General features: G+C 40.7%; 2 protein-coding genes across 2 annotated transcripts; both read left to right on the top strand.

Annotated features, from left to right (window-relative positions):
- On the top strand, positions 1-26,634 carry LOC135463753 (uncharacterized). The gene is made up of 12 exons (XM_064741175.1): positions 1-138; positions 10,382-11,966; positions 13,418-13,579; positions 13,991-14,167; positions 15,489-15,590; positions 15,954-16,064; positions 17,380-17,561; positions 18,012-18,157; positions 19,401-19,443; positions 21,508-21,694; positions 24,069-24,204; positions 25,070-26,634. The coding sequence occupies exons 2-12, from the start codon at positions 10,466-10,468 to the stop codon at positions 25,128-25,130; spliced, it is 2,808 nt and encodes a 935-aa protein (XP_064597245.1). The 5' UTR covers positions 1-138; positions 10,382-10,465; the 3' UTR covers positions 25,131-26,634.
- LOC135464001 (octapeptide-repeat protein T2-like) lies at positions 4,058-4,738 on the top strand. Its single transcript, XM_064741473.1, has one exon. It carries the CDS (start codon positions 4,058-4,060, stop codon positions 4,736-4,738), a length of 681 nt encoding a protein of 226 aa, XP_064597543.1.
- Positions 26,635-27,014: the final 380 nt, after the last annotated feature.

The following is a 27,014-nucleotide window of genomic DNA, read 5'->3' as shown; positions in this document are numbered from 1 at the left end:
GCGATTAAATTACACCACCTGATCACTTAAAATAAGGATTCCTATCAGGGACGGTCACATACAGCGTGGGAACAGCCGAATTCCAGTAGTTTATGAGTGCTTGGGTTTTAAAACTACCGGCGGTCTTTCAGTCTGAGGGTAAGAATTAGCGTGTCTTGTCAAATGTCTAGTACGTCTCAACATCGTCTGACTTTTTGAGGTTGCTCAGATCACCATTGGGTAAAAATGTTTACATACTGCACAATTTTAAACGCCCGCTGGAAATTCTTGCGAGAAAACGGACGGAATGTTGATAAGTTTATTTCTTTTGGCCTGAGGATTTTTGCAAGAACCCCAATCATACATAATCATAATCGTTTTGTTTAACAAATGATTTTAAGTCGATTTTAATGGAGAAATGTATTTATTGTGAATGCTTGCAAAACTAACACTATAAATGTACCTGTAGGCCAATATTTTTATATTATATAAGTGTTTTTCATTATATTAGATGTTAATCTCTGTTAAACTGTCAAAATCTGATACAAGGTTAATTAGATAAACACACAACACAGAAGCCACAACCCAAGCAAGACATGAGTGGGAGATTTCAGTGAAAATTGGAGGGTATCATCAATGTTTATAGCAGCATATTTAAGCGGCAATGGGTAACTCGTATATCTTGAAAGACAATGCAAGAGATGACTTTTTTGAAAACAGGTCCTGTTCCCCATTTTCTCTGTGTTAATGTGTGGCCAAGAATCCATGTCTAAACTACTAAGTTTCTCTAATTCCTCAACCTTTTCGCATGTGAAAGAGCAACTTTCAGTGCAGTTTAGTTATACACATTTGTATTTTGATTTTGGAGACAAAACTAGATAGTATGGATTGGCCATTCTCTGTAATTTTATTGTAATTTTAACAGTCTGCAAAGAAGAATGCCTATAGAACATGCTTGAACGAACGCGTAGCAATCCTGGGAAAAGATTAAAGAATTACATTTGTATGTTCTAGACTCCCCATGTGATGACGTCTTAACTTAGCATCCACAGTAAATTGGCCTCTGAATTACCCTAAATGTCCATGACTAACTTGCCTATTTTTGCTGGATTCTGAGAGTTCTGTTGAGTTTAGAAAGGTGTTTTGAGGTTTACATTGAACGTGGGATGATATTCTACCAGAAAATTTTAAGTTCAGCACCAAAAATAATATTTTGTTACATTTATTTGCTTCTAAACATTCACATTTTTGGGTGAAATTTTAAGTCATTTACTAGGCTAGTTGTTTTCACAGCCCATGTAATTCATACCTGAATCTTAAAGACAAAACATCTTATGTCACTGTCTTGAATATGGCGTAAAACACCAATCAAATAAATCTTATGTCATTGCTGCATGTCCTACTTGTATAAACCAATGACATTACAAGTTTGATAGTTTCATGTGGAGAGGCTCTGATGAACTCTCAAGATAACTGGCAGCCATTTACAGGGTTTTATCTTTTCTGCCGATTACATACTAGAACAAGCCACTTCACTGAATTGTGTCACAAACCTCTGATAAAGCTCACGTTAACGTCTAAATCTGTGATGAATGTCTTTGTGCAAAATTGATTATGAATTTGTTTGAGAGTTTTAAGCAACTTACACAGAGAAAAACTCCCCAAGTGTTACTAATAGATAATAAAATAGATAAAAATCTAAGTTGCTCAGTTTAACTACGCTTTGTGTCAGTTTTATCAGAACTACTCCGATACACTCTAAAAGTTCAATAGAAATATGTAATACCAAATTATGTACAGTATGTGTTTTCAAGGCATAATTTATATAAAGACAAGTTAGGGACCCAGCAATATAGTCCAAGTTATATGAACATGATGTAATATGGAAAATTATGAGTGCATACAGTATACATGCATACGGCTAAATGGGCAGACTGAAGCCACATTTCAGGGAAAAGTGAAATATTCTTTAGTACGGCATAAACCACTGATCATGTCAAGTGAAGACGTTTCATTATCATAATATTGTACTCAAAGTTTTATATTTCACACAGATAATATCTGTGAATATTATCTATGAATCTTTGAATATGTGATAATAATATCTGACCATAATGTGCATTACGATGTCATTCTATATTATTGCGGTTTAGATGACAGTATGTGAACATATCACCCGGCTTGATGTTGCGGAGCTCTACGAACTGCTCAATCAGGCAAGCTACAGGTGTTCTCTGAAAGCCTTGTTAGGCTTACTTGTAAATATTCGTTGGTGTAAAGTCCATATTTCCGTGACGGGTTAATGTAGTAGCATGCATCAGTGTTTCCTGTTTCGTAGCATCAGTACACTGTACCTGTAATTTGAGCTGACCCTGTGAAGTTTAACATTCAACAGTCAATGCACAATGATGTGATTTGTGTGGGAAATACACACACGAGATGTATTTGAAAACCGTTATTGACTGACCTACCTCGTGTACGTACTTATGTTTTATTGTACCAAGTTATACCAAATATTATACCGTTTTTTCTAAAACTTCCATTTTCAGTGAAGGTCTGCTTCATCATCAGAAGTTTTTCTTTTAATCTAAATTTTAGTACATGTATATGTACATATATATATATGTATGCATGTATACGTATATTATAACAGAAAAGTTACTTACATGTACATGTACATATAGGTTTATTTTGCATAGTTTTCTATTTGAGCTCGACAGAGTTCTAGTTTATTAAATACAGAGATACAGAGAATACAGGGATACAGAATCAATCCTGATTGGCTGACAATTGAGATAGGACTTTCAGGGTTTAAACCGTGAGCATTGGTGATGTATTGTGATGCCGGTCACAATTTGTAATCAGGAACACTCAAGGCAGGATTTACTTATCTACTGAACACTTTATGAACGATAGGAAAACACGCACCTATAAATTAGACAGATTCACACTAGCTGGTGTAACTTCACTATGGCACAATTGTATCGCAGAGTCGGTGGTTCCGGGGCTCTGGGTACACTTCACAAGTGACAGTACATTTTTATACAGAAACATACAGCATAGTAACAAACAAGTTTTAACAAGGTTTACAGACATACAATTCTAACAATAACGTACATGACTGGTCCTGATATGCAGCGTTGTGGTGGGATTAAAACAGTAGGTGGTCACCAAGCCTACAGTTCCACCTGCAAGACCAGATTAAAACAGATTATGTGTAAGGCCTGCTAACATTCACAATACAACAGATGCTGGATAAATCTACCATACCTAAAAATCCACTTAGGTTAGGCATTTTCTGGACTTGCCTATCTGTCACACCAGCCAGTCAGAATAAATTCTGTATCTCTGAACACCAAATGTTTCTAAACCCATAAATCTTGCTGACCATGTCATAAATGTGTTTTGACATTTGATGTTATGTGGTTATGGCGACAACCCTTACAGCACTCAAGGGCTAATCGGTGCATTTTAACATGGGAAGGCATATATGTGTAAATTAGTTTAATTCTTCAAACTGTTCGCATATTTAAGATCAACTTTCAGTGCAATTTATGGACGTTTTTAGTTTTAATTTTGGAAACAAAACTACATAGGTTGGATTGGCCAATTTCAGGGTTTCACAAAAAGTATAATTTTAGCAGTCAACACAGAATAATGCCTTCAGAATATGTGTGAATAAACACCTTGCGAACGTGCGAAAAGGTTGGGAGAATTTAAGTAATTAATATTATCCGTCATCAATGACTCTTTCCCTAAAATATTTAGATCAGTGGATTTTTAATGTTATTTTAATAAATTAAAGTGATCTTTTGCAGATAATTTGAATTATGCGTATCCACCCATGTTAAACTGCAGTGAGTAGCCCTCAATCAGCATTACGTGATGTTGACTCTCCAAAGTCTGTTATTGCTGAGACCATAGTTCAGACAATTATCAAAAGATAAGCTGTCCTGTTTAAAGCATTGTTGAAGAAAGTTTCTGGATCCAGATGCAGATAAACAACAAACTTTAATGAGTTACTCCTGAACAGTCCTGAGACTAACCCGTACTCAAAGTTTCGTCTAAAATCCCTAATATGAACATTGCTGTAGTGAGAAGAGACAGAGAGACAGAGACAGAGAGAGAGACAGAGAGGACAGACAGAGAGTCAGACATAGGGAGAGAGACAGAGAGAGAGACAGAGAGACATACAGAGAGAGAGACAGAGAAAGAGACAGAGACAGACAGAGTCAGACAGAGTCAGACAGAGAGAGGCAGAGAGAGAGAGACAGAGAGAGAGACAGAGAGTCAGACAGAGAGACAGACAGAGAGACAGAACAGAGAGACAGAGACAGACAGAGAGACAGAGAGACAGGGAGACAGACAGAGTCAGACAGAGAGACAGACAGAGAGACAGACAGAGAGAGACAAGACAGAGAGAGACAGAGAGACAGACACAGGGAGAGAGACAGACACAGGGAGAGAGACAGACACAGAGAGTCAGACAGAGACACACATTCAGGGAAACATACAGAGAGACAGACAGAGAGAGAGAGACAGAGAGTCAGAGAGAGAGACAGAGAGACAGACAGAGAGACAGACAGAGAGACAGACAGACACAAAGAGACAGAGAGTCAGACACAGGGAGAGAGACAGAGAGACAGACAGAGACACACATACAGAGAGACAGACAGGGAGACATAAGGCCAAGCAACCGAACCATGGCCCAAAAAAACTCCCTCCATTCAGATGTCAAAACCCTGTTCACTCCAACTAATCTACCAGATGATCTCTGATTAATGTTAGTATTTTGGCGTGTATGTAAACTTTGTCAGGCACCGCTTGGTTTGTACCAGATGATATAGATATTTAACTTTTACGATTGCATGGGCTCTTTTGTGTATTACCATTGCTACCCCAATGTGTCATGAGGTTCACTGTATAATGTTTCCTTCACTGCACATGGTTCTCACGTACTGTATTGTGGTTTACCCCCAAGTCCTGCAGACTCTCAGCTTTGTGTTCTCAAGTTTCTAATTTATCACATGTTATGTGCACCTGCACCTAACGTCTTTTGTCGACATAGTTCCAGGAAGTCTTCTGAAAGATTTAAAAATTTTTTTTTTTTTTCGTCAGGAGAAATCTCCTTTTCAAGGTACTAAAGGGTAGATACTGTCACAGATACTGACTGGTTTCCCAGAAAAAAAAAAGTTTTTTGTTTTTTGGGTATTTGTTTTTTCATTTGTCGGGGTAAAATGTTATTCGAGGCCCACATGTATGTCACCTGAACTTCCTTGCTTCGCGTTCAGCATTAAGGGCATAGAACAATGACTGGTTGACCCTTATCAGTATAATGGTTCAGGTGGGGCGGCTTACTTGGCTTCGGTAAGTCATCTCAGCGAAACAGCACTAGATAAAAGAGTGGTGGAAATCCGTCCTGCAACAAGGAGGTACATTACATGCTCTTTAAGGGCTCATTTGCAGTCAGATGACTGAAAGTACCATGGTATACCCCAAGCACTCAGTCACTGTCTGTATTTCACCTGAGTTCTATTCACCTTGTTTCCAGTTGTCTGCTCATGTGACCACAGAGAGGGCTGATGATTGGCTCAGTACTGCTATGACATCACTTCCTGTTAATGAACTATAAATATAAGTGACACCCTCCTTCATCATTCTTCAATCTATAGACTCTGCTTGATCCATCTAGCTTTTAGGAATTCTGTGAGACCTGATTACTTTCTTATCAGAAAAAGTAAAATGTTGACATTAAAAGTATCATTTAGAGGTGTTTGTGTGCTTCTGAAAAGGCGTTTTTACCCACCGAACATTAGGTGAAATACACTTTATAGTAATGAGTATTTCAGCAACCTGCGGATGTTCGTGGGTTTTCCCCGGGCTCTACCCGTTTTCCTTCCACCATAACACAGTCGCATAAGTGAAATATTCCTGAGTACGGTGTGAAACACAAATCAGATAAATAAATAAATATTCACTAATATACGTAAGATGAAGCCCTGGGCACAGAATGTCTAGAAGACAGATGAATTAGTGCACAGGTTGTCACCACATGAGTTTGCCACAAATGTCAAAGAGGAAGTTTTTTGGGGCCAGGTTGTTTGACTGGGGCGTCCAGATTTTTTTTTTTTCCTGTGTTAAAAGCGCTCAAAACGAGAAGTCCGAATAACATTGCCACTAATTGACCTGTCCTCTTGGATTGGCACCTGGCGAACCCTATAATCATGGTCTGTTTTTATCCCGAGAAAGCAATTAACTAATGAATCATGATGTGAAACCCCAGGTGATGGGGATTTCCGGTGTAAGCCAGAAAACGAAAGTTTAGATTCGTGTCAATACAAAAGAAAATACAGGCTATTGTAATCCTTCAGACTCTGAACGCGTTTGCAAGGTGTTCATTCAAACATATCATGAAGGCATTATTCTGTGTAGACTGATAATAGTGTACATCCTGTGAAGCTTTCATATTGGCTAATCCAATCGGTGTAGTTTTGTCTCCATAATCAGATTAAAAATGTTCATAAATAGTACTAAAAGATGCTCTTTCATATGCGAAAAGGTTGAGGTCTTAGGGTATCAAAGTAAGTGTATTTACATCGGTGTTCATTCTCTGTGAGAATGTGAGTCGTACCTGTGAAACGTACTTGTGTGGTTGTAGTACTGATGATTACCTACATGTACATGTATAAAGCTTTTGATGTTTTTCAAGGTATGGGAAGACTTAACACTTGTATAACAGTGAAATGTAAGTTTCTTTTCAAATAGAGGGTATATAGGATGTTCTGTAACAAGCTTGGTGTCGAACAACGTGGCATTTGTCGTAAGTTAGAGGAGTTTATGTGTGAATGTTAGTGTATGTTGTAAACCTTACATGGATGATGGTCAAAACCTACGCCCATCATACATGGATCCTATGCCCATCATACACGGATCCTACGCCCATCATACGCGGATCCTATGCCCATCATACACGGATCCTACGCCCATCATACGCGGATCCTATGCCCATCATACACGGATCCTACGCCCATCATACGTGGAAGGTACACCCATCTTGGCTTTATGATCGGCGTATTAAGTGAACATCTTGCTGCGATTTTACACCCTTCCTACACAGATGTTCCCACCAACATCCGTACCAGATATAGTGTTAGGATGGAGCAGTACTGTACTCACAGAATCAGACAACAGGAGCACCATAGTCAGGAATGACATTTTTAAGCTTGTTTACCGTACACATAATTTTGATGAATTTGCATACTATGTGGATGTATGTGCTGTATTTCAAATGAGGGGGACCAGCCCTGATAGCACAGTTGGTAGAGCGTCCGCTTCAGGAACAGCAGATACAAGGTCAATCCTGGGTCAAGTCACACTTAAGTCTTTGGCGTTCAGCATGAAGGGGAAAGTGCAACAACTGGTTGACCGGATCAGTATAATGGCTCTGGCAGGGCGGCTTACTTGCCTTCGGTAAGTCGTCTCAGTGAAGCAACACTAGATAAAAGAGCGGTGGAAATCCGTCCTGCTACAAGGAGGCACATTACACGTACATGCACCCTAAGGATTCCTTCGTCGTCATATGACTGAAAAATTGTTGAGTACGATGTTAAACCCCAAGCATTCACTGACTCAAATGAGGGACTGTAGTGACCAGGTGGTGAGCATGCCAGCTCAGCCCAGCACAGTTTAATGACTCACGATCCTCTTACCAATGCGGTTGCTGTGAGTTCAAGTCCAGCCCATGCTGGATTCCACTGCGGGCAAACGTGGAAAGGTCTGCAAGCAAGATTACAGCTGGCTCTCCCCGTTTTCTTCTCTCCATATGTGTACTGCTGGCCACTGTCGTGTATTAAAGTGAACTGATCATATCCTGAGCACGATGTAGAACACCAGTCAAATAAATAAATAAATAAATTTTATTGGCCATGATAGTAAGAGGTGCCAAAATCTGTGATCTTGTATTTGACCATAAAAATGTTATTGTATGTCTTGCATGTGGATCTATGCATTACTTATGGATCTATGCATTACTTGTGGATGTATGCATCACTTGTGGAAGTACGCATCACTTGTGGAAGTACGCATCACTTGTGGAAGTACGCATCACTTGTGGAAGTATGCATCACTTGTGGAAGTATGCATCACTTGTGGAAGTACGCATCACTTGTGGAAGTATGCATCACTTGTGGATGTATGCATCACTTGTGGATTTGTGCATTACTTGGGCCTACATGTACATGATATCTCTTAGATCAAGTGGTGTGTACAGTTTGTTACTTCACAGGTCGGAGGTCAGTTACACAAAACTTACCACGATGTCATGTAGTAGATGTTATACCCCTAGAGACCAAACAATGGCAGTAAGAGTTTGATGTTTGTCACGGAAGTATTGAGTTAAATTATGCGAAAACTCACCCTTACAGCTCTCCTGGCTTTGTCATTTATTCTTGTTTTTTTTATGAATATCAGCCAGGACTGGTACAATATGAACACTTCTAGGTGATCTGAGCTAGGAATGTGCGGAGAATTTCATTTACTCATTATACAGAAAGGTAGGTGTTTTACTGTAACCGCACAGTAAAGTAGGGGTTTTACTGTAACCGCACAGTAAAGTAGGGGTTGTACTGTAACCACACAGTAAAGTAGGAGTTGTACTGTAACCACACAGAAAAGTAGGGGTTTTACTGTAACCACAGAGAAAAGAAAAGCTTTGACGTAACTGCTGTACATATATAGGGCATACAAGTACTGGTTGAACCGCTTAGTCACGAATGTTGTGAGACGCCTTTGAGAAGCCAGCAAAAATTCTGTGCTCATTGATGCAGATTGACATGTACATATGAGCTGACAATCAGCAAGATGTTTTTAAAATCTTGGTCTTTGATATATGTTGAAGAGTCTGATATACAGAATCAGGTGATACCATTGATCCTGTTTGTACAGGTATAGTGGGTCAGATTTATGGGGCACCTAATATTTGTTTGTAAGGCGGAGTTTGTTGTTATTGAAGCCCGTCTGCCTCCACTATCCTTCCGCCTTGCTCCTCCCCCTTGCTCCCCAACCCTCCAATAATGCAAGGTTTGCAGGCCTATGAATTAGAGGCATGCTATCACGCTCCCATGCCCAACCCACTCCTGAAACAATGTCTGGATGTGCTAGGAAGACACACCTGACAAAAAGGGAAAGTGAAAGGAGAATGAATTTCATTGTGCAAATCATACTTCTGGCCTTATTCACTTGCATCCACTTAATCAAAAATATAAGGTCAGCCATGGTGCTCGCAACCCCTGTATCCTAACCTGGCGTCTAAGCAGAAAATTTTTATGTCCACTTGCCCAGGATCACAAAGTAATCTTACACTTAAGTCAAACTTTCAAATCACTTTAAAATTGGCATTTCTGAAGGTCAAAATATTGCTTGACAATGTAAATTCTGGGTAAGTTATTGTAAAACAAATTTCAGCTAAAATAACAGAAATGAACATACCAAGTTTAATGTTTGAAATTTTGAGTTAAGTGTAAGTTCGCTTCGTGATCTTGGGGCCTGCGCTCTCCGTATGTGTGAGAGGCCATGCCCCAGGGGCCATTTTTGCAGTCTAACATCAGTTGAATCCTCTTTTCTCCCGCGTGGGGTCTGTCAACAACCTGCGGATGGTTGTGAGTTTCCCCACGGGCTCTGCCCAGTTTCCTCCCACCAGTGCCTGCCTGAGTGGCTCTAAGTGACTCATATTGCTGTAAACGTGATAAAGCTGGTTTTGCATACAAGTGCATGTATTTCCACCAGTGTGGATTGATAGATGTATTGGCCATGCTCTATGTGTGAAAATCTTTGAGAAAGTTTGTCATTTACTCTCAGGTATTTTGTTTTCCTCCACATATAACACTCACTGGCTTTGTTGAAGTGAAATATTTCTGAGAACCCTAATTCTTGGGATTTTTGGGACAGATATCAGTCATGCTGAAAGCAGAACATTACATTTCTAATTTTTGGGACAGATATCAGTCGTGCTGAAAGCAGAACATTACATTTCTAATTTTTGGGACAGATATCAGTAGTGCTGAAAGCAGAACATTACATTTCTAATTATTGGGACAGATATCAGTAGTGCTGAAAGCAGAACATTACATTTCTAATTTTTGGGACAGATATCAGTAGTGCTGAAAGCAGAACATTACATTTCTTTCCCAGCTTTTTGGAAAATGTAAGATATGAATATGAATATGTTTTTCATTACTTGAACTAACCATGTGAGGAAAATGAAACTGAATATTCCTGCTGTAGTTATATGTATACTGGCTAAAAAGAGCAGACTAGGTGTCATAAAAATTAGAAGAAATTTATGTTGTATATAATGCTCCAGTCAATCAATTAAAGTCAAATACTGTCATGGTTTTATTTACAGTGATCCAAGGAATGAGAAGCCAAAAGTTCTTTTTGGATTTGATTCTGAGATCCCAGACAAACACCCTTGATATCCCGCTGTAAGATGTCTGCATCTGTGACGGTAACAAGGGTGCCCTCTTCTGACTGCTCAGGTTTGAAGGAGTATGGGAACTCTTCAGCACAACAAAACAGTCTAGATGACATCAGGGAGAGACCACAAGACCGTGGGGGTAACACGAATACCTGTAAATGTACCAAAGTTTCAGAGACTGGCAAAATGAACAGCAAGTTGAATTACGAACAGGAATTTAAGATAAACAATGCTATACATGTATGTGAAAATGGAGAATGTGACTCGGCAAACAAAAACAACAATGCTCAAGTGGGGAGTGTAGAGAGCCAAGATCCAACCAAAACATGCCTAAGGCAGTCACGGGCGACAGACAGCAAAAGTCATAACTCTGTGCTCAAGCAACATTCTGATGTATGCTGTAAAAGGGTTAGCTCCCTTGATGAGATACCAGATTTGACACCAGCCAACTGTGACTTCAATCCTGATACTTGTGTTTCGCTGCCAGCTGACTTTGTCTTGAACGGAAATCAGTCAGTTCGAGATGAATGTAACTGTCATGCAAGAAACGCTGCCATTTCCAAGTCCTTAACGACCCTTCCAGGAGAGGAGCTCTCCTCTAATGAAGGTGTGTTTGTGAGCGATAGCTTAGAGGGGAAATGTAGCCATTCAGAGGACAGCATTGTGCGACTAAGGAGCTCCAGTGGCCGAGAAAATCTTGTTGGTCATCTGTCGCAAAGCTACACACGCTATGTTAGTGGGGCATTTAATTTCCTGAAGAACGAAGGGGTAACAGGAGGTAGTGAACAAGACGAAGGGTCAAGACCACAATCGTGCGCCAAATACCATGATCGGAACTCTATCAATGTTATACAAGAAGCACCAGATGAAGAAATCACAGAAGAATCTGTTGCAAAGCGCACATCAGCAACTAGAGTACCAAAGGGAGTGTCAGCGGAGTCACACAGAGACTCTAGCGCAAGCGTCGTCAGCAATTTAAGTTCGTTGTCGGAAACCAGTTATACGTCTGATACGCCAAACGCAGTTGATACGCACACTGTGATTGGCTGTTCACAAAATGAGCCAAAGAAGGTAGAAGCATGCAGTACTGAGGGAGGCAAGGTACCAGAGAATGTGACAAATGTAGACAGTTCCATTGGCTGTTGTTTAACTTCTGACAAGGTACCAGACACATCATTAGAAAATTCAGATAGGTGTATTTCGTCTTCCATTTCCCAGCATGCAACTGATGAGAACAAGCAATCTTCAGAGAAAACAGTATTAGAAACTTTATCGGGCTCAAGTGTTAATCATGCAGAACAAGAAACAACAACAACAACAGCAGGTGGTGACGAGGGCCAGTTTTCTGCGCACATGCCATGTGAAGGAATGAAGCAGGGAGATGCCAGCCCTGCCATGGAGAACACTGACACCCCGGTGATGAGAAAGCGGAGTTCCAGACGACGAGATCAAAGTTTGAAGACAGAAGACTCGTGCGAGGGTGACAGTGACGATTCATCGGACGAAGATTCAGGTATTTTTTAAATTTATTTATTCACAATAATCATAACATCATAGTTTTTAAAGATTCAGGCAAAGTGAAACGAATTGGCAGGAATAAAGTCATCCTTCATCGTATGACATGCTCTGTCCAGAAAAACAGAATCGCCAGCTGCTTTATTCCCGACTCTCGAGATTCCTTCACCCATTAATCCCACTGCCGTCATTGCATTTAATTCTTTTACCTTTCAGATAAATGAACGAAAAGGAGAAAATAAATACAGAAAAAACAAATGAAAATTGTCATGGTTAGCCAGAGAAGGATCTACAATAGAAGATGACAGGGAATGTTGTGTGCAAAATACTCAAAAGCTGATAATATTGTTCTTCCTTCAGAGTAGGTCACGAAACCGAAATTAAAAAAAAAAAAATCCTCAGTAAATATTACAAGCACTGGTACATGATATGTGCTTTGTAAAGTTCACAAAGTGCAATTTGTTGAGTCAACTCCCCAGATTTAACTAATCTATTACAGTCTGCAGTTTCAGATTCTAATCTGATTTGTGGAATTCTTCCAACATTGCTTGTCCTATTTTAGTGGTGTGACTTCACTGTGATGACTTAATACTTTGTTTATGGCTTGATCAGGCTGTAAATCTCACAAAGTACATGTACAGGGCCATGTCTATTTTAGTGGTGTGACTTCACTGTGAAGACTTAATACTTTGTTTATGGCTTGATCAGGCTGTAAATCTTACAAAGTACATGTACAGGGCCATATTCTGATCCCAAACTTTAACGGTGACATTTAATTACACAACTCAAAATGATGCTTTCTAAGAGCTTTTTAAGTTTGTAAAAATGAAAGAAATTTGTGTGAAAAGTCAACTTTTTACAGGTAAACCATCATATTGTAGTTGAATTTACTTGGTAGTTTTAATACAGCTTTGTTTATTTTGGGCGGCCAGTAGTTTAGGAGCCCAAACGTTTTTCCAGAATCAAAGTGGCCGTGGTGTAGATAATCTGTGGCATGATATAGCTGGATGGTGTACATGTATTTATGGCTCTTCACTCCTGTTCTTCTAAATCAAAACCGCTTCGGGACCGGTAGATCCAGGATCAATCCTTGATCGAGTCACACCTAAGACTTTAAAACTGGAAGTTGTAACTTCCTCGCTTGACGTTCAGCATGAAGGGGATAATGCAACGACTGGTTGACCCGTATCAGTATAATGGCTCAGGCGGGTCGGCTTACTTGCCTTCGGTAAGTCGTCTCAGTGAAGCAGCACTAAATAAGAGCGCGGTGGAAATCCGTCCTGCAACAAGGAGGCACATCACACGTACATGCACCCTAAGGATTCCTTCGTCGTCATATGACTGAAAAATTGTTGAGTACAACGTTAAACCCCAAGCACTCACTCATTCACTCTAAATCAAAATATACATGCACCTCTTGAAATGACAGGTAGATTTGCTCGTTTGCAGGTGTGTATGCCGAAAGTCACAGGAACTCTCACTGGATTAAGGTGGAGGATGATGGAACCTTGACATTACCCAGCATGCCTTACACAATATCAGAGGACGTGGACCAATTAGACAGTGACCTGGGCATATCCCCAGATTTATCCGCAGGGGTGTCAAAAGACGGTAAATACTTCGATTGTTCATCATTCAAGGTGCACATTACCACTGGTTGAAAATTTACGTGTATGAAGATTTCAAAATCCCCTTGTAGACTTTACAAAATTAAAAATGCCCTAATATGCTTATTTTTGTTCGACCATTTTTGTTGCAAAATAATTTAGATTCATTGTAACGGCCTAAAAATAGTTGGCTAGCATTACTAGCTACATTTTTACTCATTTGCATAAAATTTAGAAAATTACCCTGTATGACACCCTGTAATACTCCGTAATGTATTGATTGTTCTCATAGCTTTACCCTAATGCCATATGCATCAGTTGACTAGGTTATCTCCCTTTGTTTATTAAGCGATTACTGCGGTAAAAGGATACAGAAATATGGATGTTAGTTGTCATCATTTCTCGATCATTTCAGACGATGTTTTCTCTGAGGCATTTGCCGACGCCCAGAAGTCTCACAAGAGGACCGATTCAGTGACGACGACCGCATCGGAAACGGAATTTCGCAACAAGTTTCGATACCTGCGTAAACGGTCGGTTCAGCGTCATAATAGTCACCAACAGTTCTACAGGATGTCCACAAAGTACTATGGTTAGTATACAGAGGTCTGAATTTTTATTTGATTGGTGTTTTACGCCGTGCTCAAGAATATTTCACGACGGTGGCCAGCATTATGGTGGGTGGAAACCGGGCAAAACCCGAGGGAAACCCACGACCATCCGCAGGTTGCTGGTAGACCTTCCCACGTACGGCCGGAGAGGAAGCCAGCATGAGCTGGACTTGAACTCACACCGACCGCATTGGTGAGAGACTCCTGGGTCATCACGCTGCACTAACCAACTAACGCTAACCAACTGAGCCACAGAGGCCTCTTCAGAGGTCTAAAGGTACCAGGTCTGCGGTGTTTCCTGATAACCTAAGGCAACACCAGTTTTGTTTTTTTGTTTTATGGGCAAGCTGACACTACAAATTCCAAAAATAAAAATAAAACTGAAAATCTGATTTTTATTGAGGTTTTTTTCAGATTTTACTGTTTTTATGGTTGCCTGATAACATGTCTTTCACGCAGACAATTTGTGGGAAAGTCCATATCACCCATAAAATAGAGAGCTTTTTATAGTCGCCTCCAACATTGAAAACAAATTCATTCTGGCCGTAAAACAAAAATTAAAAACAAAAAACTGAAATATTCTTCTGCACAGAATAAAACGCCTATCAAATAAATACATAAATAAATACCCATCTAACATTGAAAACAATTTCATTTTGGTCGTAAAACCAAAATTGAACTTATTGTGACTTCATGTGAATTTTGGCCTTCCCAGCGGTGGACAGACCTGATATCGCATTTAGAAGCACTTGCGATATGAGTTGTCTGTTCAGGAAATGGCGTCCAGTCGTGATTGAAAGTGACAGGGGGCCTACGTGGCTCAGTTGGTTAGCACGCTAGTGCTGCATGTTGACCCAGAAGCCTCTCACCAATACGGTAGCCGTGAGTTCAATTCCAGCTCATGCAGGCTTCCTCTCTGGCCGTAGGTGGGAAGGTCTTTCAGCAACCTGCAGATGGTTGTGGGTGTCCCCCGGGCTCTACCCAGTTTCCACCCACCATAATACTGGTCGCCGTTGTATAAGTGAAATAATTTTGAGTGCGGCATAAAACACCAATCAAATAAATAAATGAAAGTGACAGATTGTAGATGAGAGGTGTCTTTGGGTGAATATGATAAAAGCAATGGCTGTATTCCATACTTGTGGCTGAGAAACTAGTTTTGGCTACAAAAGTATAATTTATATAATTCCCTGTATGTGCCTCTGAAACTGAATTTATACCTTCCACAGTTCGAGTCAGGTGAGGTCGTTAGGTGATCAGATATCTGTAAATGTCTCTCACCGTTGTGCATGTGTATTACAGCTGATGAAATGACGATCACTATGGAGAAGGATGTCGGCCATGATGACTTTGGACTTCACATCCTGGATAGTCACCCTGCTGTCATCTCAGCTGTTATACCAGGTCGGTGCTACTTTGTGGTCAGCAGATGAGAGCAAGCGTAGAGGGGATTGAATATATTAATTTTATTTGAGTGATGTTGTACAACATACTGATGAATATTTCACTTTCTAAAACCACCATTATGGTGGGAGGAAACCGGACAGAGCCTGCGAGAAGCCTGTGAGAAGCCCTTGAACATCTGCAGGTTGCCCACAGTAACGTGGCAACTCCAACATATGACACAAGGTGGTACAGGATTCAGTATTTTGCTTTTATTTGTACCATTTCAAGAATTGTGAGATGTTGTCCTGAAAATACATAAATTTTTGTTTTGATGTGCCAGCTCAGGTGGTGTATTTTAACAATGGCCTGTTGTTTACACAGGAAGCACTGCGGAGAAGGCAGGTGTGATGGCAGGACAAATCCTGGTGTCTGTGAACACGGTGAATGTACTGGCGGCAAACCATGGGGAGATAATCCAGCTCATACAACAGAGTATGTGTTCAGTCACAATGTTAAACTAGGAACTGGTTTTATATAAAGTACAGTAAATGACCCAATGACTACAGTGGCGTAGTAGAAAGAGCATTAGGCTTATGAACAGTAGGTCCAGGGTTCAAAACCAAACCGAGTTACACCTAAGATAGGCCTAATCAGAGTACGAGTTCACTCACAATGTTAAACAAGGGACTGGTTTTATATTAATGACCCAATGACCGTTGTGGGGTAGGCGGTTAGAGCGTCTGCGTCATTAACAGTAAAACTAAGGCTCAACACCAATCCGAGTTACACCTAAGATAGGCCTAATCCGGCTCATGCAAACAGAGTACGAGTTCACTCACAATGTTAAACAAGGGACTGGTTTTATATCAGTGACCCAAGGACTGTTGTGGGGTAGGAGGTTAGAGCGTCTGCGTCATGAACAGTAAAACTAAGGCTCAACACCAAACCGAGTTACACCTAAGATAGGCCTAATCAGAGTACGAGTTCACTCACAATGTTAAACAAGGGACTGGTTTTATATCAATGACCCAATGACTGTTGTGGGGTAGGAGGTTAGAGCGTCTGCGTCATTAACAGTAAAACTAAGGCTCAACACCAAACCGAGTTACACCTAAGATAGGCCTAATCCGGCTCATGCAAACAGAGTACGAGTTCACTCACAATGTTAAACAAGGGACTGGTTTTATATCAATGACTGTTGTGGGGTAGGAGGTTAGAGCGTCTGCGTCATTAACAGTAAAACTAAGGCTCAACACCAAACCGAGTTACACCTAAGATAGGCCTAATCCGGCTCATGCAACAGAGTACGAGTTCACTCACAATGTTAAACAAGGGACTGGTTTTATATCAATGACCCGATGACTGTTGTAGGGTAGGAGGTTAGAGCGTCTGCGTCATTAACAGTAAAACTAAGGCTCAACACCAAACCTCGTCATGCCCAAGACTTTAACTTGGTAACTTCTTGGCACTACCTTGCTTGACGCCCAGCATAAGAGGGATAGACTAAGGACTAGTTGGTTCGGTGTCAGTATAGTGCCACTGAATGGGGCAAAAGGAGCAACTCTTTCCTCTAGAAACTTCTCAAGTTCACAAACTCCTCAGTTTTCTCTTATCATTTGTCTACTCAAAATTACTTTTTGCGGGAAAATTTCTTTCCCACACCTATGTTAGAGTAAATGTTATCAATAATATTTGCCTAACATTTTTGATTTGTCACATGATACAGTCGAACATTTTTTTCTTTTAGCAATAAAAGAGTTCAAACTTGAAACCCGGTTATTCTGAAAGCATTGATTCTATGTTGCAGACCCGGAGTCATTGACGATAGCTGTAGGACAGAGTGATGTGATGCACAGTCGCGACCTGCAGACTCCGGTTCTAGCTGGTTATCTCGCCAAACTGGCCGGCTCCGGTCTGATCAAACTCTGGCGTAAACGCTGGTTCGTCCTGCGTCAAGACAACTGCTTATATTACTACAAGACAGAAAATGTGAGTTACCTCCCTCCCATTATGTGGCGTAAACCTTTGTTATTCAGTCACACAGTCATTCACGCAGGTGCAAGAATTAAGACCTGGTGAAAGGTAACATTTTACTGCAGGCACTCTGATTTTCTCCGTCCATTAGCCTGTATTTATTGTGATCTTGTACCTCACTTGTATTTATCATGAACCTCACCAATATTTGTCGTGAACCTTAAATGTATTTCTCGTGAACCTTAGGTGTATTTTCTCGTGAACCTCACCTATATTTGTCATAAATATCACACATATTTATCATGAACCTCACCAATATTTGTCGTGAACCTTACACATATTTATCATGAAGCTCACCTATTTCTAATGATCCTCACATGTATTTCTCATGATTCTCACATGTATTTCTCATGATCCTCACATGTATTTCTCATGATCCTCACATATGTTCCCGGTATCCCACAGGACAAGGACCCTCTGGGTGCCGTTCCTCTCACAGACTACATGGTCGCCAAGGCCCTGGAGGTCACACGAGACTTTGCCTTCAAGCTGGAGAAATATGGCGCCAGGACTTACTACTTCGCCTCAGATTCAGACGAAAGCCGCAAAAAGTGAGACAAAAAGTGTTTTTCAGTGAAGCATATTTTATGTTAGGTTACTTTTGCATGGATCATTCCCTTTAAGCCGGGGATACCCAAGGCAAATATTTTCGCTTGTAGGGACGAACTTAATCGCCGTCTAAATACACTGACGATATTAGCAGCATGGTTACAGACATACTAGGCGGATTTTTCTGTTGATCGGCGTCAGAGGGTGATGTCATGTGACACAGACAAAGTGTCACAGGTCAACACAATTCCGCATTGTTTGATTGGTCAGCTTGATCATCTCCTTGATCACCGAAATTCACAGGAGCGGACATGTCGCTAGTATCTGACATGTTTGATGCAAGCGAATTTCAGGGCGGCCATCAAAATACACCGTCGCCGGCATACTAGGCAGATTTTTTCAGGTTCACAACATACGCATGTACGACCGTAAAAATCCATGTAGTGTGTAGATGGCTTTACACAGTACTGTAGAGTTTAAGCCTTTTTAAGCCTGCTTATACTTGTGTAAATGAGTATCATATGTACATTCACTGATCATAACACTGGCCGCTGCCGTCGTATAAGTCAAATATTCATGAGTACGGCGGAAAACACAAGTCAAACAGATAAATAAATAAATACCTTCAGTAATCTGAAATGCATGGAAATGTTTATGCAAAAGACCAAGCTCTGCCTGATTTCCTACGGCCTTTGGTATAACCATTGTAATATACATGTTCTGGTGCGTGAAAGTGAATGAAATATTGTGAAGTTCAGTATTAAGGCCACGTCGATATAAATTGTTGTTTTATTTTCATAATTTATTTGATTGGTGTTTTACGCCGTACTCAAGAATATTTCACTTATAAGATGGCGGGAGGAAACCGGGCATAGCCCGGGGAAAACCCACGACCATCCACAGGTTGGTGGCAGACCTTCCCACATAGGGCTGGAGAGGAAGCCAGCATGGGCTGGACTTGAACTCACAGCAACCGCATTAATTGTAGTTTTACAGGCTGAATATGTGTTTTTTTCCATTGTCTGAAGAGGGTATTGTTGGAAATGTAGACTGTCTCAGCAGTTTTATCCTGTTAAAAAAGCCTTGAAAATCAGGAAAAATAATAAAAATATGTAAAACAGAACAGACAAAGAAGTGGATTGTTAAGTTCTATTTTTATTCCATTCCTAAAAACGCCAAATAAAATCGGTGTTGCCCAAAGAAAATATAAAGTAAAATAATCCTGAAATCCTGTGTTACTTTCAGGTGGGCAAATGCCATGACGCTTGCTGCACGTTCCACTATGAAGGTAGGTGAAGCTACATTTGGTCGTCTTAATGTATGTACCTCAAATGGAAGATGCGGAAGTACTGGCGGAAGCTGTCGTCTTTTAATTGCCAGCATATAGATGGTACTGGGTCAAAACCGTCCTTGTTCAGGGAATGTGTGGATTTCCCCTACCTTAATTCCTCAACCTGTTTGCATACAAAATAACAACTGTCAGTGCAATTTGTGTACACTTTTAATTTGATTTTGGATGCGTCAGTTTCAGGGCTTAACGAAAAGTATAATTTTATCAGTGAACACAGAATAATGCATTCAGAATATACTTAAATAAACTGAGCAAACATGCGAAAAGGTTAAAGAATTACGGTATCACAATTATCAGGGCCTTTATAAGAGTAAGCAGTGTGTGATTTGTTTGTGACCGTTGATGCTGTCTAAACATGCGGAAAGGTTGAAGAATTACAGTATCACAGTTATTGGGGCCTTTATGACAGTAAGGTTGAAGAATTACAGTATCACAGTTATTGGGGCCTTTATGACAGTAAGGTTGAAGAATTACAGTATCACAGTTATTGGGGCCTTAATGACAGTAAGGTTGAAGAATTACAGTATCACAGTTTTTGGGGCCTTTATGACAGTAAGGTTGAAGAATTACAGTATCACAGTTATTGGGGCCTTAATGACAGTAAGGTTGAAGAATTACAGTATCACAGTTTTTGGGGCCTTTATGACAGTAAGGTTGAAGAATTACAGTATCACAGTTATTGGGGCCTTAATGACAGTAAGGTTGAAGAATTACAGTATCACAGTTTTTGGGGCCTTTATGACAGTAAGGTTGAAGAATTACAGTATCACAGTTATTGGGGCCTTAATGACAGTAAGGTTGAAGAATTACAGTATCACAGTTTTTGGGGCCTTTATGACAGTAAGGTTGAAGAATTACAGTATCACAGTTACTGGGGCCTTTATGGCAGTAAGGTTGAAGAATTACAGTATCACAGTTATTGGCGCCTTTATGACAGTAAGCGGTGGATGATGAGTTTGTGACTGTTGATGCGGTCTAAACATGCGAAAAGGTTGAAGAATTACAGTATCACAGTTATTGGGGCCTTTATGACAGTAAGCGGCTGATGATGAGTTTGTGACTGTTGATGCGGTCTAAACATGCAAAAAGGTTGAAGAATTACAGTATCACAGTTATCGGGGCCTTTATGACAGTAAGGTTGAAGAATTACAGTATCACAGTTATCGGGGCCTTTATGACAGTAAGGTTGAAGAATTACAGTATCACAGTTATTGGGACCTTTATGACAGTAAGTGGTGGATGATGTGTTTGTGACTGTTGATGCGGTCTAAACATGCGGAAAGGTTGAAGAATTACAGTATCACAGTTATCGGGGCCTTTATGACAGTAAGGTTGAAGAATTACAGTATCACAGTTATTGGGGCCTTTATGACAGTAAGTGGTGGATGATGTGTTTGTGACTGTTCATGCTGTCTAAACATGCGGAAAGGTTGAAGAATTACAGTATCACAGTTATCGGGGCCTTTATGACAGTAAGGTTGAAGAATTACAGTATCACAGTTATCGGGGCCTTTGTGACAGTAAGCGGTGGATGATGAGTTTGTGACTGTTCATGCTGTCTAGTGTTTGTTTAAGATACATGTGTCCTCCTTCACCGATAACTTGCCGAGATTTTTTGAGTATGGCATTAAATAACAATCCAGTTAGTAAATACAAATATCTGTGGGGCCATCACTCACCCAGTCAGTTAAGCCTCGTTCTTGTCACAGCTCTTTAGTGAGTTCCTGAGATTGGTTAGGCACTTGACAAAGCACGTTCTCTGATAACTCTGACCTCTTTCATGTGTAAATTGACAATTTCTTTAATGCAATTTTCACCACCTGTGAAAAAAGAAAAATCCTGCTACTTGCTCCCTTGGGCTGGATGATAACTTTATTTCAAGAAGATGGTCAGATAACCAGGTAACGCCAGGGTATTCCCTTTTGCTGAAACCAGTTCCACTCACCTCAGTAAACCTCAACCCAGTTTCTCCAGACTGACTAATCAGGATCTATTTTACAGACTGAGACGTGGCTAGATGTGACCAGTCACAACGTGGGAATCCCTGCCCTGTCCTTGCGAAACCCTGAGTGCACGGGCTACCTCAGCAAAATGGGCGAGGCTCGAAAAGCATGGAGGAAGCGGTATTGTGTGCTGAAGGATGCCTGTATATACTACTACAAGGGGATAGGTTCCTACAACGCTCAGGGTGAGTCCCATACGCCTGGCTTATGCCTGTATCTGCTACTACAAGGGGACAGGTTCCTGCAGCGCTCAGGGCGAGTCCCGTGCGCCTGGCTTATGCCTGTATCTACTACTACAAGGGAACAGGTTCCTGTAGCGCTCAGGGCGAGTCCCGTACGCCTGGCTTATGCCTGTATCTACTACTACAAGGGGACAGGTTCCTGCAGCGCTCAGGGCGAATCCCGTACACCTGGCTTATACCTGTATCTACTACTACAAGGGGACAGGTTCCTGCAGCGCTCAGGGCGAGTCCCGTACACCTGGCTTATTTCTGTATCTACTACTACAAGGGAACAGGTTCCTGCAGTGCTCAGGGCGAGTCCCGTGCGGTTGGCTTATGCCTGTATCTACTACTACAAGGGGATAGGTTCCTACAACGCTCAGGGTGAGTCCCATACGCCTGGCTTATGCCTGTATCTGCGACTACAAGGGGACAGGTTCCTGAAGCGCTCAGGGCGAGTCCCATACGCCTGGCTTATGCCTGTATCTGCTACTACAAGGGGACAGGTTCCTACAACGCTCAGGGCGAGTCCCGTGCGCCTGTCTTATGCCTGTATCTACTACTCCAAGGGGACAGGTTCCTGCAGCGCTCAGGGCGAGTCCTGTACGCCTGGCTTATGCCTGTATCTACTACTACAAGGGGACAGGTTCCTGCAGCGCTCAGGGCGAGCCCTGTACGCCTGGCTTATGCCTGTATCTACTACTACAAGGGGACAGGTTCCTGCAGCGCTCAGGGCGAGTCCCATACGCCTGACTTATGCCTGTATCTACTACTCCAAAGGGACAGGTTCCTGCAGCGCTCAGGGCGAGCCCTGTACGCCTGGCTTATGCCTGTATCTACTACTTCAAGGGGACAGGTTCCTGCAGCGCTCAGGGCGAGTCCCATACGCCTGGCTTATGCCTGTATCTACTGCTACAAGGGGACAGGTTCCTGCGGCGCTCAGGGCGAGTCCCGTACGCCTGGCTTATGCCTGTATGTACTACTACAAGGGGACAGGTTCCTACAGCGCCCAGGGCGAGTCCGATACACCTGGCTTATGCCTGTATGTACTACTACAAGGGGACAGGTTCCTACAGCGCTCAGGGCGAGTCCCATACGCCTGGCTTAGTCATATTGTCCAGTATTGGTTCATAGTGGTTGGCATGCGTGCATCCAGCCCTTCAACCCTTTGTCAGTTTTCTTGTGTTAACACTGTTTCCAGAACGGTTTATCCCAAGTTCATCAAACTTAAGCCTCACTTTCACTTTGTCATTAAACAGAACCAAAATTGACTATGAGCGATTTTGACGTATTTTTTCAAGGTCATTAGGGTTATTGAAGTGACATTTTATGAAAAGCTTGTGAAAATGTGAAAGTTTATTCGATTGATGTTTTACACCATAGTCAGGAATGTTTCAAAATTTACTAAACATGCATAACACGTAAACCTAGGCACACAGTTGAACCCTCTGTAATTTTAATGTTCCATGACCATTCATCAGTGGACCTGGCCATTGACTCATCCATCTGGTCATTTTCAGTAAACACTGGACAGTTGAACTTTGTTAAACCAGAGAGGTTTGGAGTGCACTGCACCATATTTTGTCTTTTTTTTTTATTATTACACATAATGATACAAATACTTTAAAAATTGTGCTGCTGCTTTGCTTAGCACTCAGGACCGCGAAGTCAGTGCAAGAACTGGTTGGCCAGAGCACACGAGATGCGCTTTCAGCCTTTGACATATAACTATATCCTCGTACGACAGTTTGCGCAGTCTATCATTCGCTGAAGATCACTCGTCTTCCACAAATATGCAAACCCGGGCCGGGTCAAACCAAAGACTTTAAAAACAGTACATGTTGTTGTCTCCCTTGGCACTCAGCACTGAGAGGTTAGAGCAAGGAAACAAGACTGGTTGACCTGGTGTAAGTATAATGTGAAGGGGTTGGGTGTCGTGTCTGGTGTCTCTATAATGTGAAGGTTGGGTGTCATGTCTGGTGTCTTTGACATGATACTTTAGTGGCATCAGCACTTTGGGGTCGTGGACTTGCCCTGCCACATTTTATATACACACACTTAAAGATGCCTCATCTTCACACGACTGAACAGTTGTTAAGGCACAGTGTAAAAATCATAGCATACATATACATTTATTCTGTTTTGGAATTGTTCAGTGCGAGGCCTCCGTGGCCAAGGGTATTGGCGTGCCAGCATGGTGCAATTATCCAGGAGCCTCTCACCAATGCGGTCGCTGTAAGTTCAAGTCTGGCTTACGCTGGCTTCCTCTCCTGCGGTACGTGGGAAGGTCTGCCAGCAACCTGCGTCAAGTTGTTATTCCATGAACTTCCCGTTGTAGGCGTGGCCCATCTCCATGGTTACCAGCTAGAGAGAGATGTTAACTGCAGTAAGAAGCATGCATTCAAACTAGTACCCCCGGAGCCCAACATGAGGACGTTCTTGTTTGCCACAGAGAATGCCACCGACAGAGAAAGGTCAGTAGCTGTTGTCAAATTAATTTTGTGCTCCTGTGGGCGTCTCTGGTGTCAAAATAATAGGACCCCAGACTTGTAGGCAAGCTTAGCGTGAATGGCAACTACCGTAATTCCTCAAAATCTTTTTGCAGATGGAAGAACGACTTTCAGTGCGATTTATGCACCTTTTGATTTGAGGGGCCTCCGTGGCTCAGTTGGTTAGCGTGCTAGCGCAGCGTAATGACCCAGGAGTCTCTCACCAATGCAGTCGCAGTGAGTTCAAGTCCAGCTCATGCTGGCTTCCTCTCCGGCCATAAGTGGGAAGGTCTTGCAGCAACCTGCGGATGGTCGTGGGTTTCCCCCAGGCTTTGCCCGGTTTCAACCCACCATAATGCTGGCCGCCGTTGTATAAGTGAAATATTCTTGAGTACTGCGTAAAACGTACAATCAAAATAAATAAATAAATAAAACCTTTTGATTTGATTTTGGAGACAACACTTCATTGGTTGCCCAATTTCAGGGCTTGACAAAAAGTACAGTTTATATTATTTATTTTACAGTTATTTATTTATTTGATTGTTTTTTTACGCGTATTCAAGAATATTTCACTTATGTGACGGCGGCCAGCATTATGGCAGGAGGAAACAGGGCAAAGCCCGTGGGGAAAACCAGCAACCATCTGCAGGTGCGTCCACCTGTAATGTAGTTTTGTTCCTGATGGTGGCAATGTAGCCATTCGTTCCTTCTCAAATTCAGTGCAGATGGTAAGCAACCTATTTTTACTGGACACACTAAAACCTGATAACTTTATTGGATTGTAATGTAACATATTATTATTATTATTATTATTAATATTACTTATTGATTTTTCTTCTCACTCATGCAGGTGGATGGAATCAATGATTAAATCCATTGGCCGTTGGAAGAGAATCAGTGCTTCCAGTTGAGTTATCTCCCCTTAATTATTCCATCTCTACAGTATCATATATAAGCCATATAATCCAATGAGTTAAGATATGTCACTGTTATTACTGTAGCTTATGATCCAGTTCCTCAGTCTTTCAATGTTTTCAACCATTTAGTGCTCATTCAGCCAATGTTAAGGGTGTTCTCTGTATTGGTGAAATTCTGACAGGGCCTCATTTATTGAAGGTAGATGTGTTAGTCATAACTATTACATTGTCATCACATGGCTTGTAACTGTTTATCTTTGACGCAAAAATTCAACTCCACTTCGATTCAGTTTTGACCCACCACTGGATTCTTGGCCCACCACTGGATTTTTGGCCCACCACTGGTTGATGTTTCATTTTTGTGTAAATGAGTTGAGTGAAAGGTTCTAAATATTTATCTGCAATTGTATTTTAAAGCTCAGTATTTGTTTTACCTTCAAAGTTATTAGATATGTATTTCAGCATCCTTCTTGACTGGCATACTTGTCTTCATTCGTGTCATTGGCTGATTCATGTGTGTCCTAATTCCATTGGTTGAAACAGTGACCTATTGTGGATGCTCATTGGTTGATCAGTATTGGGTAATAGATAGATCAACCATACCTATTGGTTGATTCCCATCTGTCATGAATAGCTAATTTGTGCTCAAATATTTTATTGGACTTAATTGGTTGATGGATTATGTACTTGCACTTCTCACTAATCTTTACAGGCAATCTTTTCAGTATGCCTGAAATATATAAAATACATATCAGTGACATCTTTTTTTTTCCTATCTGGTTACACATTCTATCCAATTGTTTTAATGCAAACTATTGGCTAAATTGACCATATATTTGTAGCGTTTTTTTTGTGGTATTTGTCCAGTAACCAAAAAGATTTTGAACCAGATTTGAACACACCAAAATGAACTGAAATTTAATTTGGTTGATAAAGGATGCAGCTTTACATATGCATGTTTCTATGCTTTTACCTATAGAGAAATGACGTTTTTTTTTTTTTTTCTAATTTGAAATCCAACTGAAGATTAGTGCATATTTTGACAACTCAATGTTAATGGTTGGCTGAAGTGGCTATTGCTGTAGTAACATTATTTTTCATCTGTCATTTGACTTAAAAAAAACAAAAAAAACAAAGAAAATATACATATGTTTCAAGGTTGTATTTTCAAATTTTATTATGTGTTATTTTCATAGAACAATGATCTGTTGTGTACATTTAGAAGTGTTTATCTTAGTTTTATGTATGGATGTAGATTTGACGTCTTTTAGATTGTTCTATGTACTATATATATGTATGAGCATGTATTGTATTTTTTTGACATAGTGTTTACGAACAACCTCATTAACTCAGACTATGCATGTCTAAACATTTCAAGTTATCCATGCTTTTCAGCTTTGAAACGTGATGTTGTCTTGATTTTATTCCAACATCAATTTTTTTCTTCTTTACATTTTGCCAAAATATGTAATATTTTCTGACATATTTGACATTATCAGGCAGCTTTTTGGTTTTTATAAGGAAAAAAAAAAGATTCATGTTATTTTACATTTTTTTTTTCTTTAGAAAGAAATGACATTTATATTTGTGTTGTGACATTTGATTCTGGTTGTGAACTGTTCAACAAATGTGACAGGTGGAAAGAAGTGGGCATTGAAGGATATACTGTTGGACTTTCAAACTGATCTACTTTCCTATTTTTTGAGTGTAATGAAATCTGATTTCTCTTTCAGAAATAATAATGAAGAAGTAAGGGCGTCTCCAAGTGAATTTTAAATGTTTACAGAAGCTCGTGATCCTCACACCGAGACTTTTATCAAGTGAAGAACATTATTTTAATAACAAATACTATAAAATGAAATGTATTAGTATTAAACA

This window comes from Liolophura sinensis, chromosome 3 (genome assembly GCF_032854445.1).
Source record: "Liolophura sinensis isolate JHLJ2023 chromosome 3, CUHK_Ljap_v2, whole genome shotgun sequence".
Lineage (NCBI taxonomy): Eukaryota > Metazoa > Mollusca > Polyplacophora > Chitonida > Chitonidae > Liolophura > Liolophura sinensis.
The sequence above is the reverse complement of the archived record's forward strand: the minus strand, read 5'-3'. Positions and strand labels throughout refer to the sequence as shown.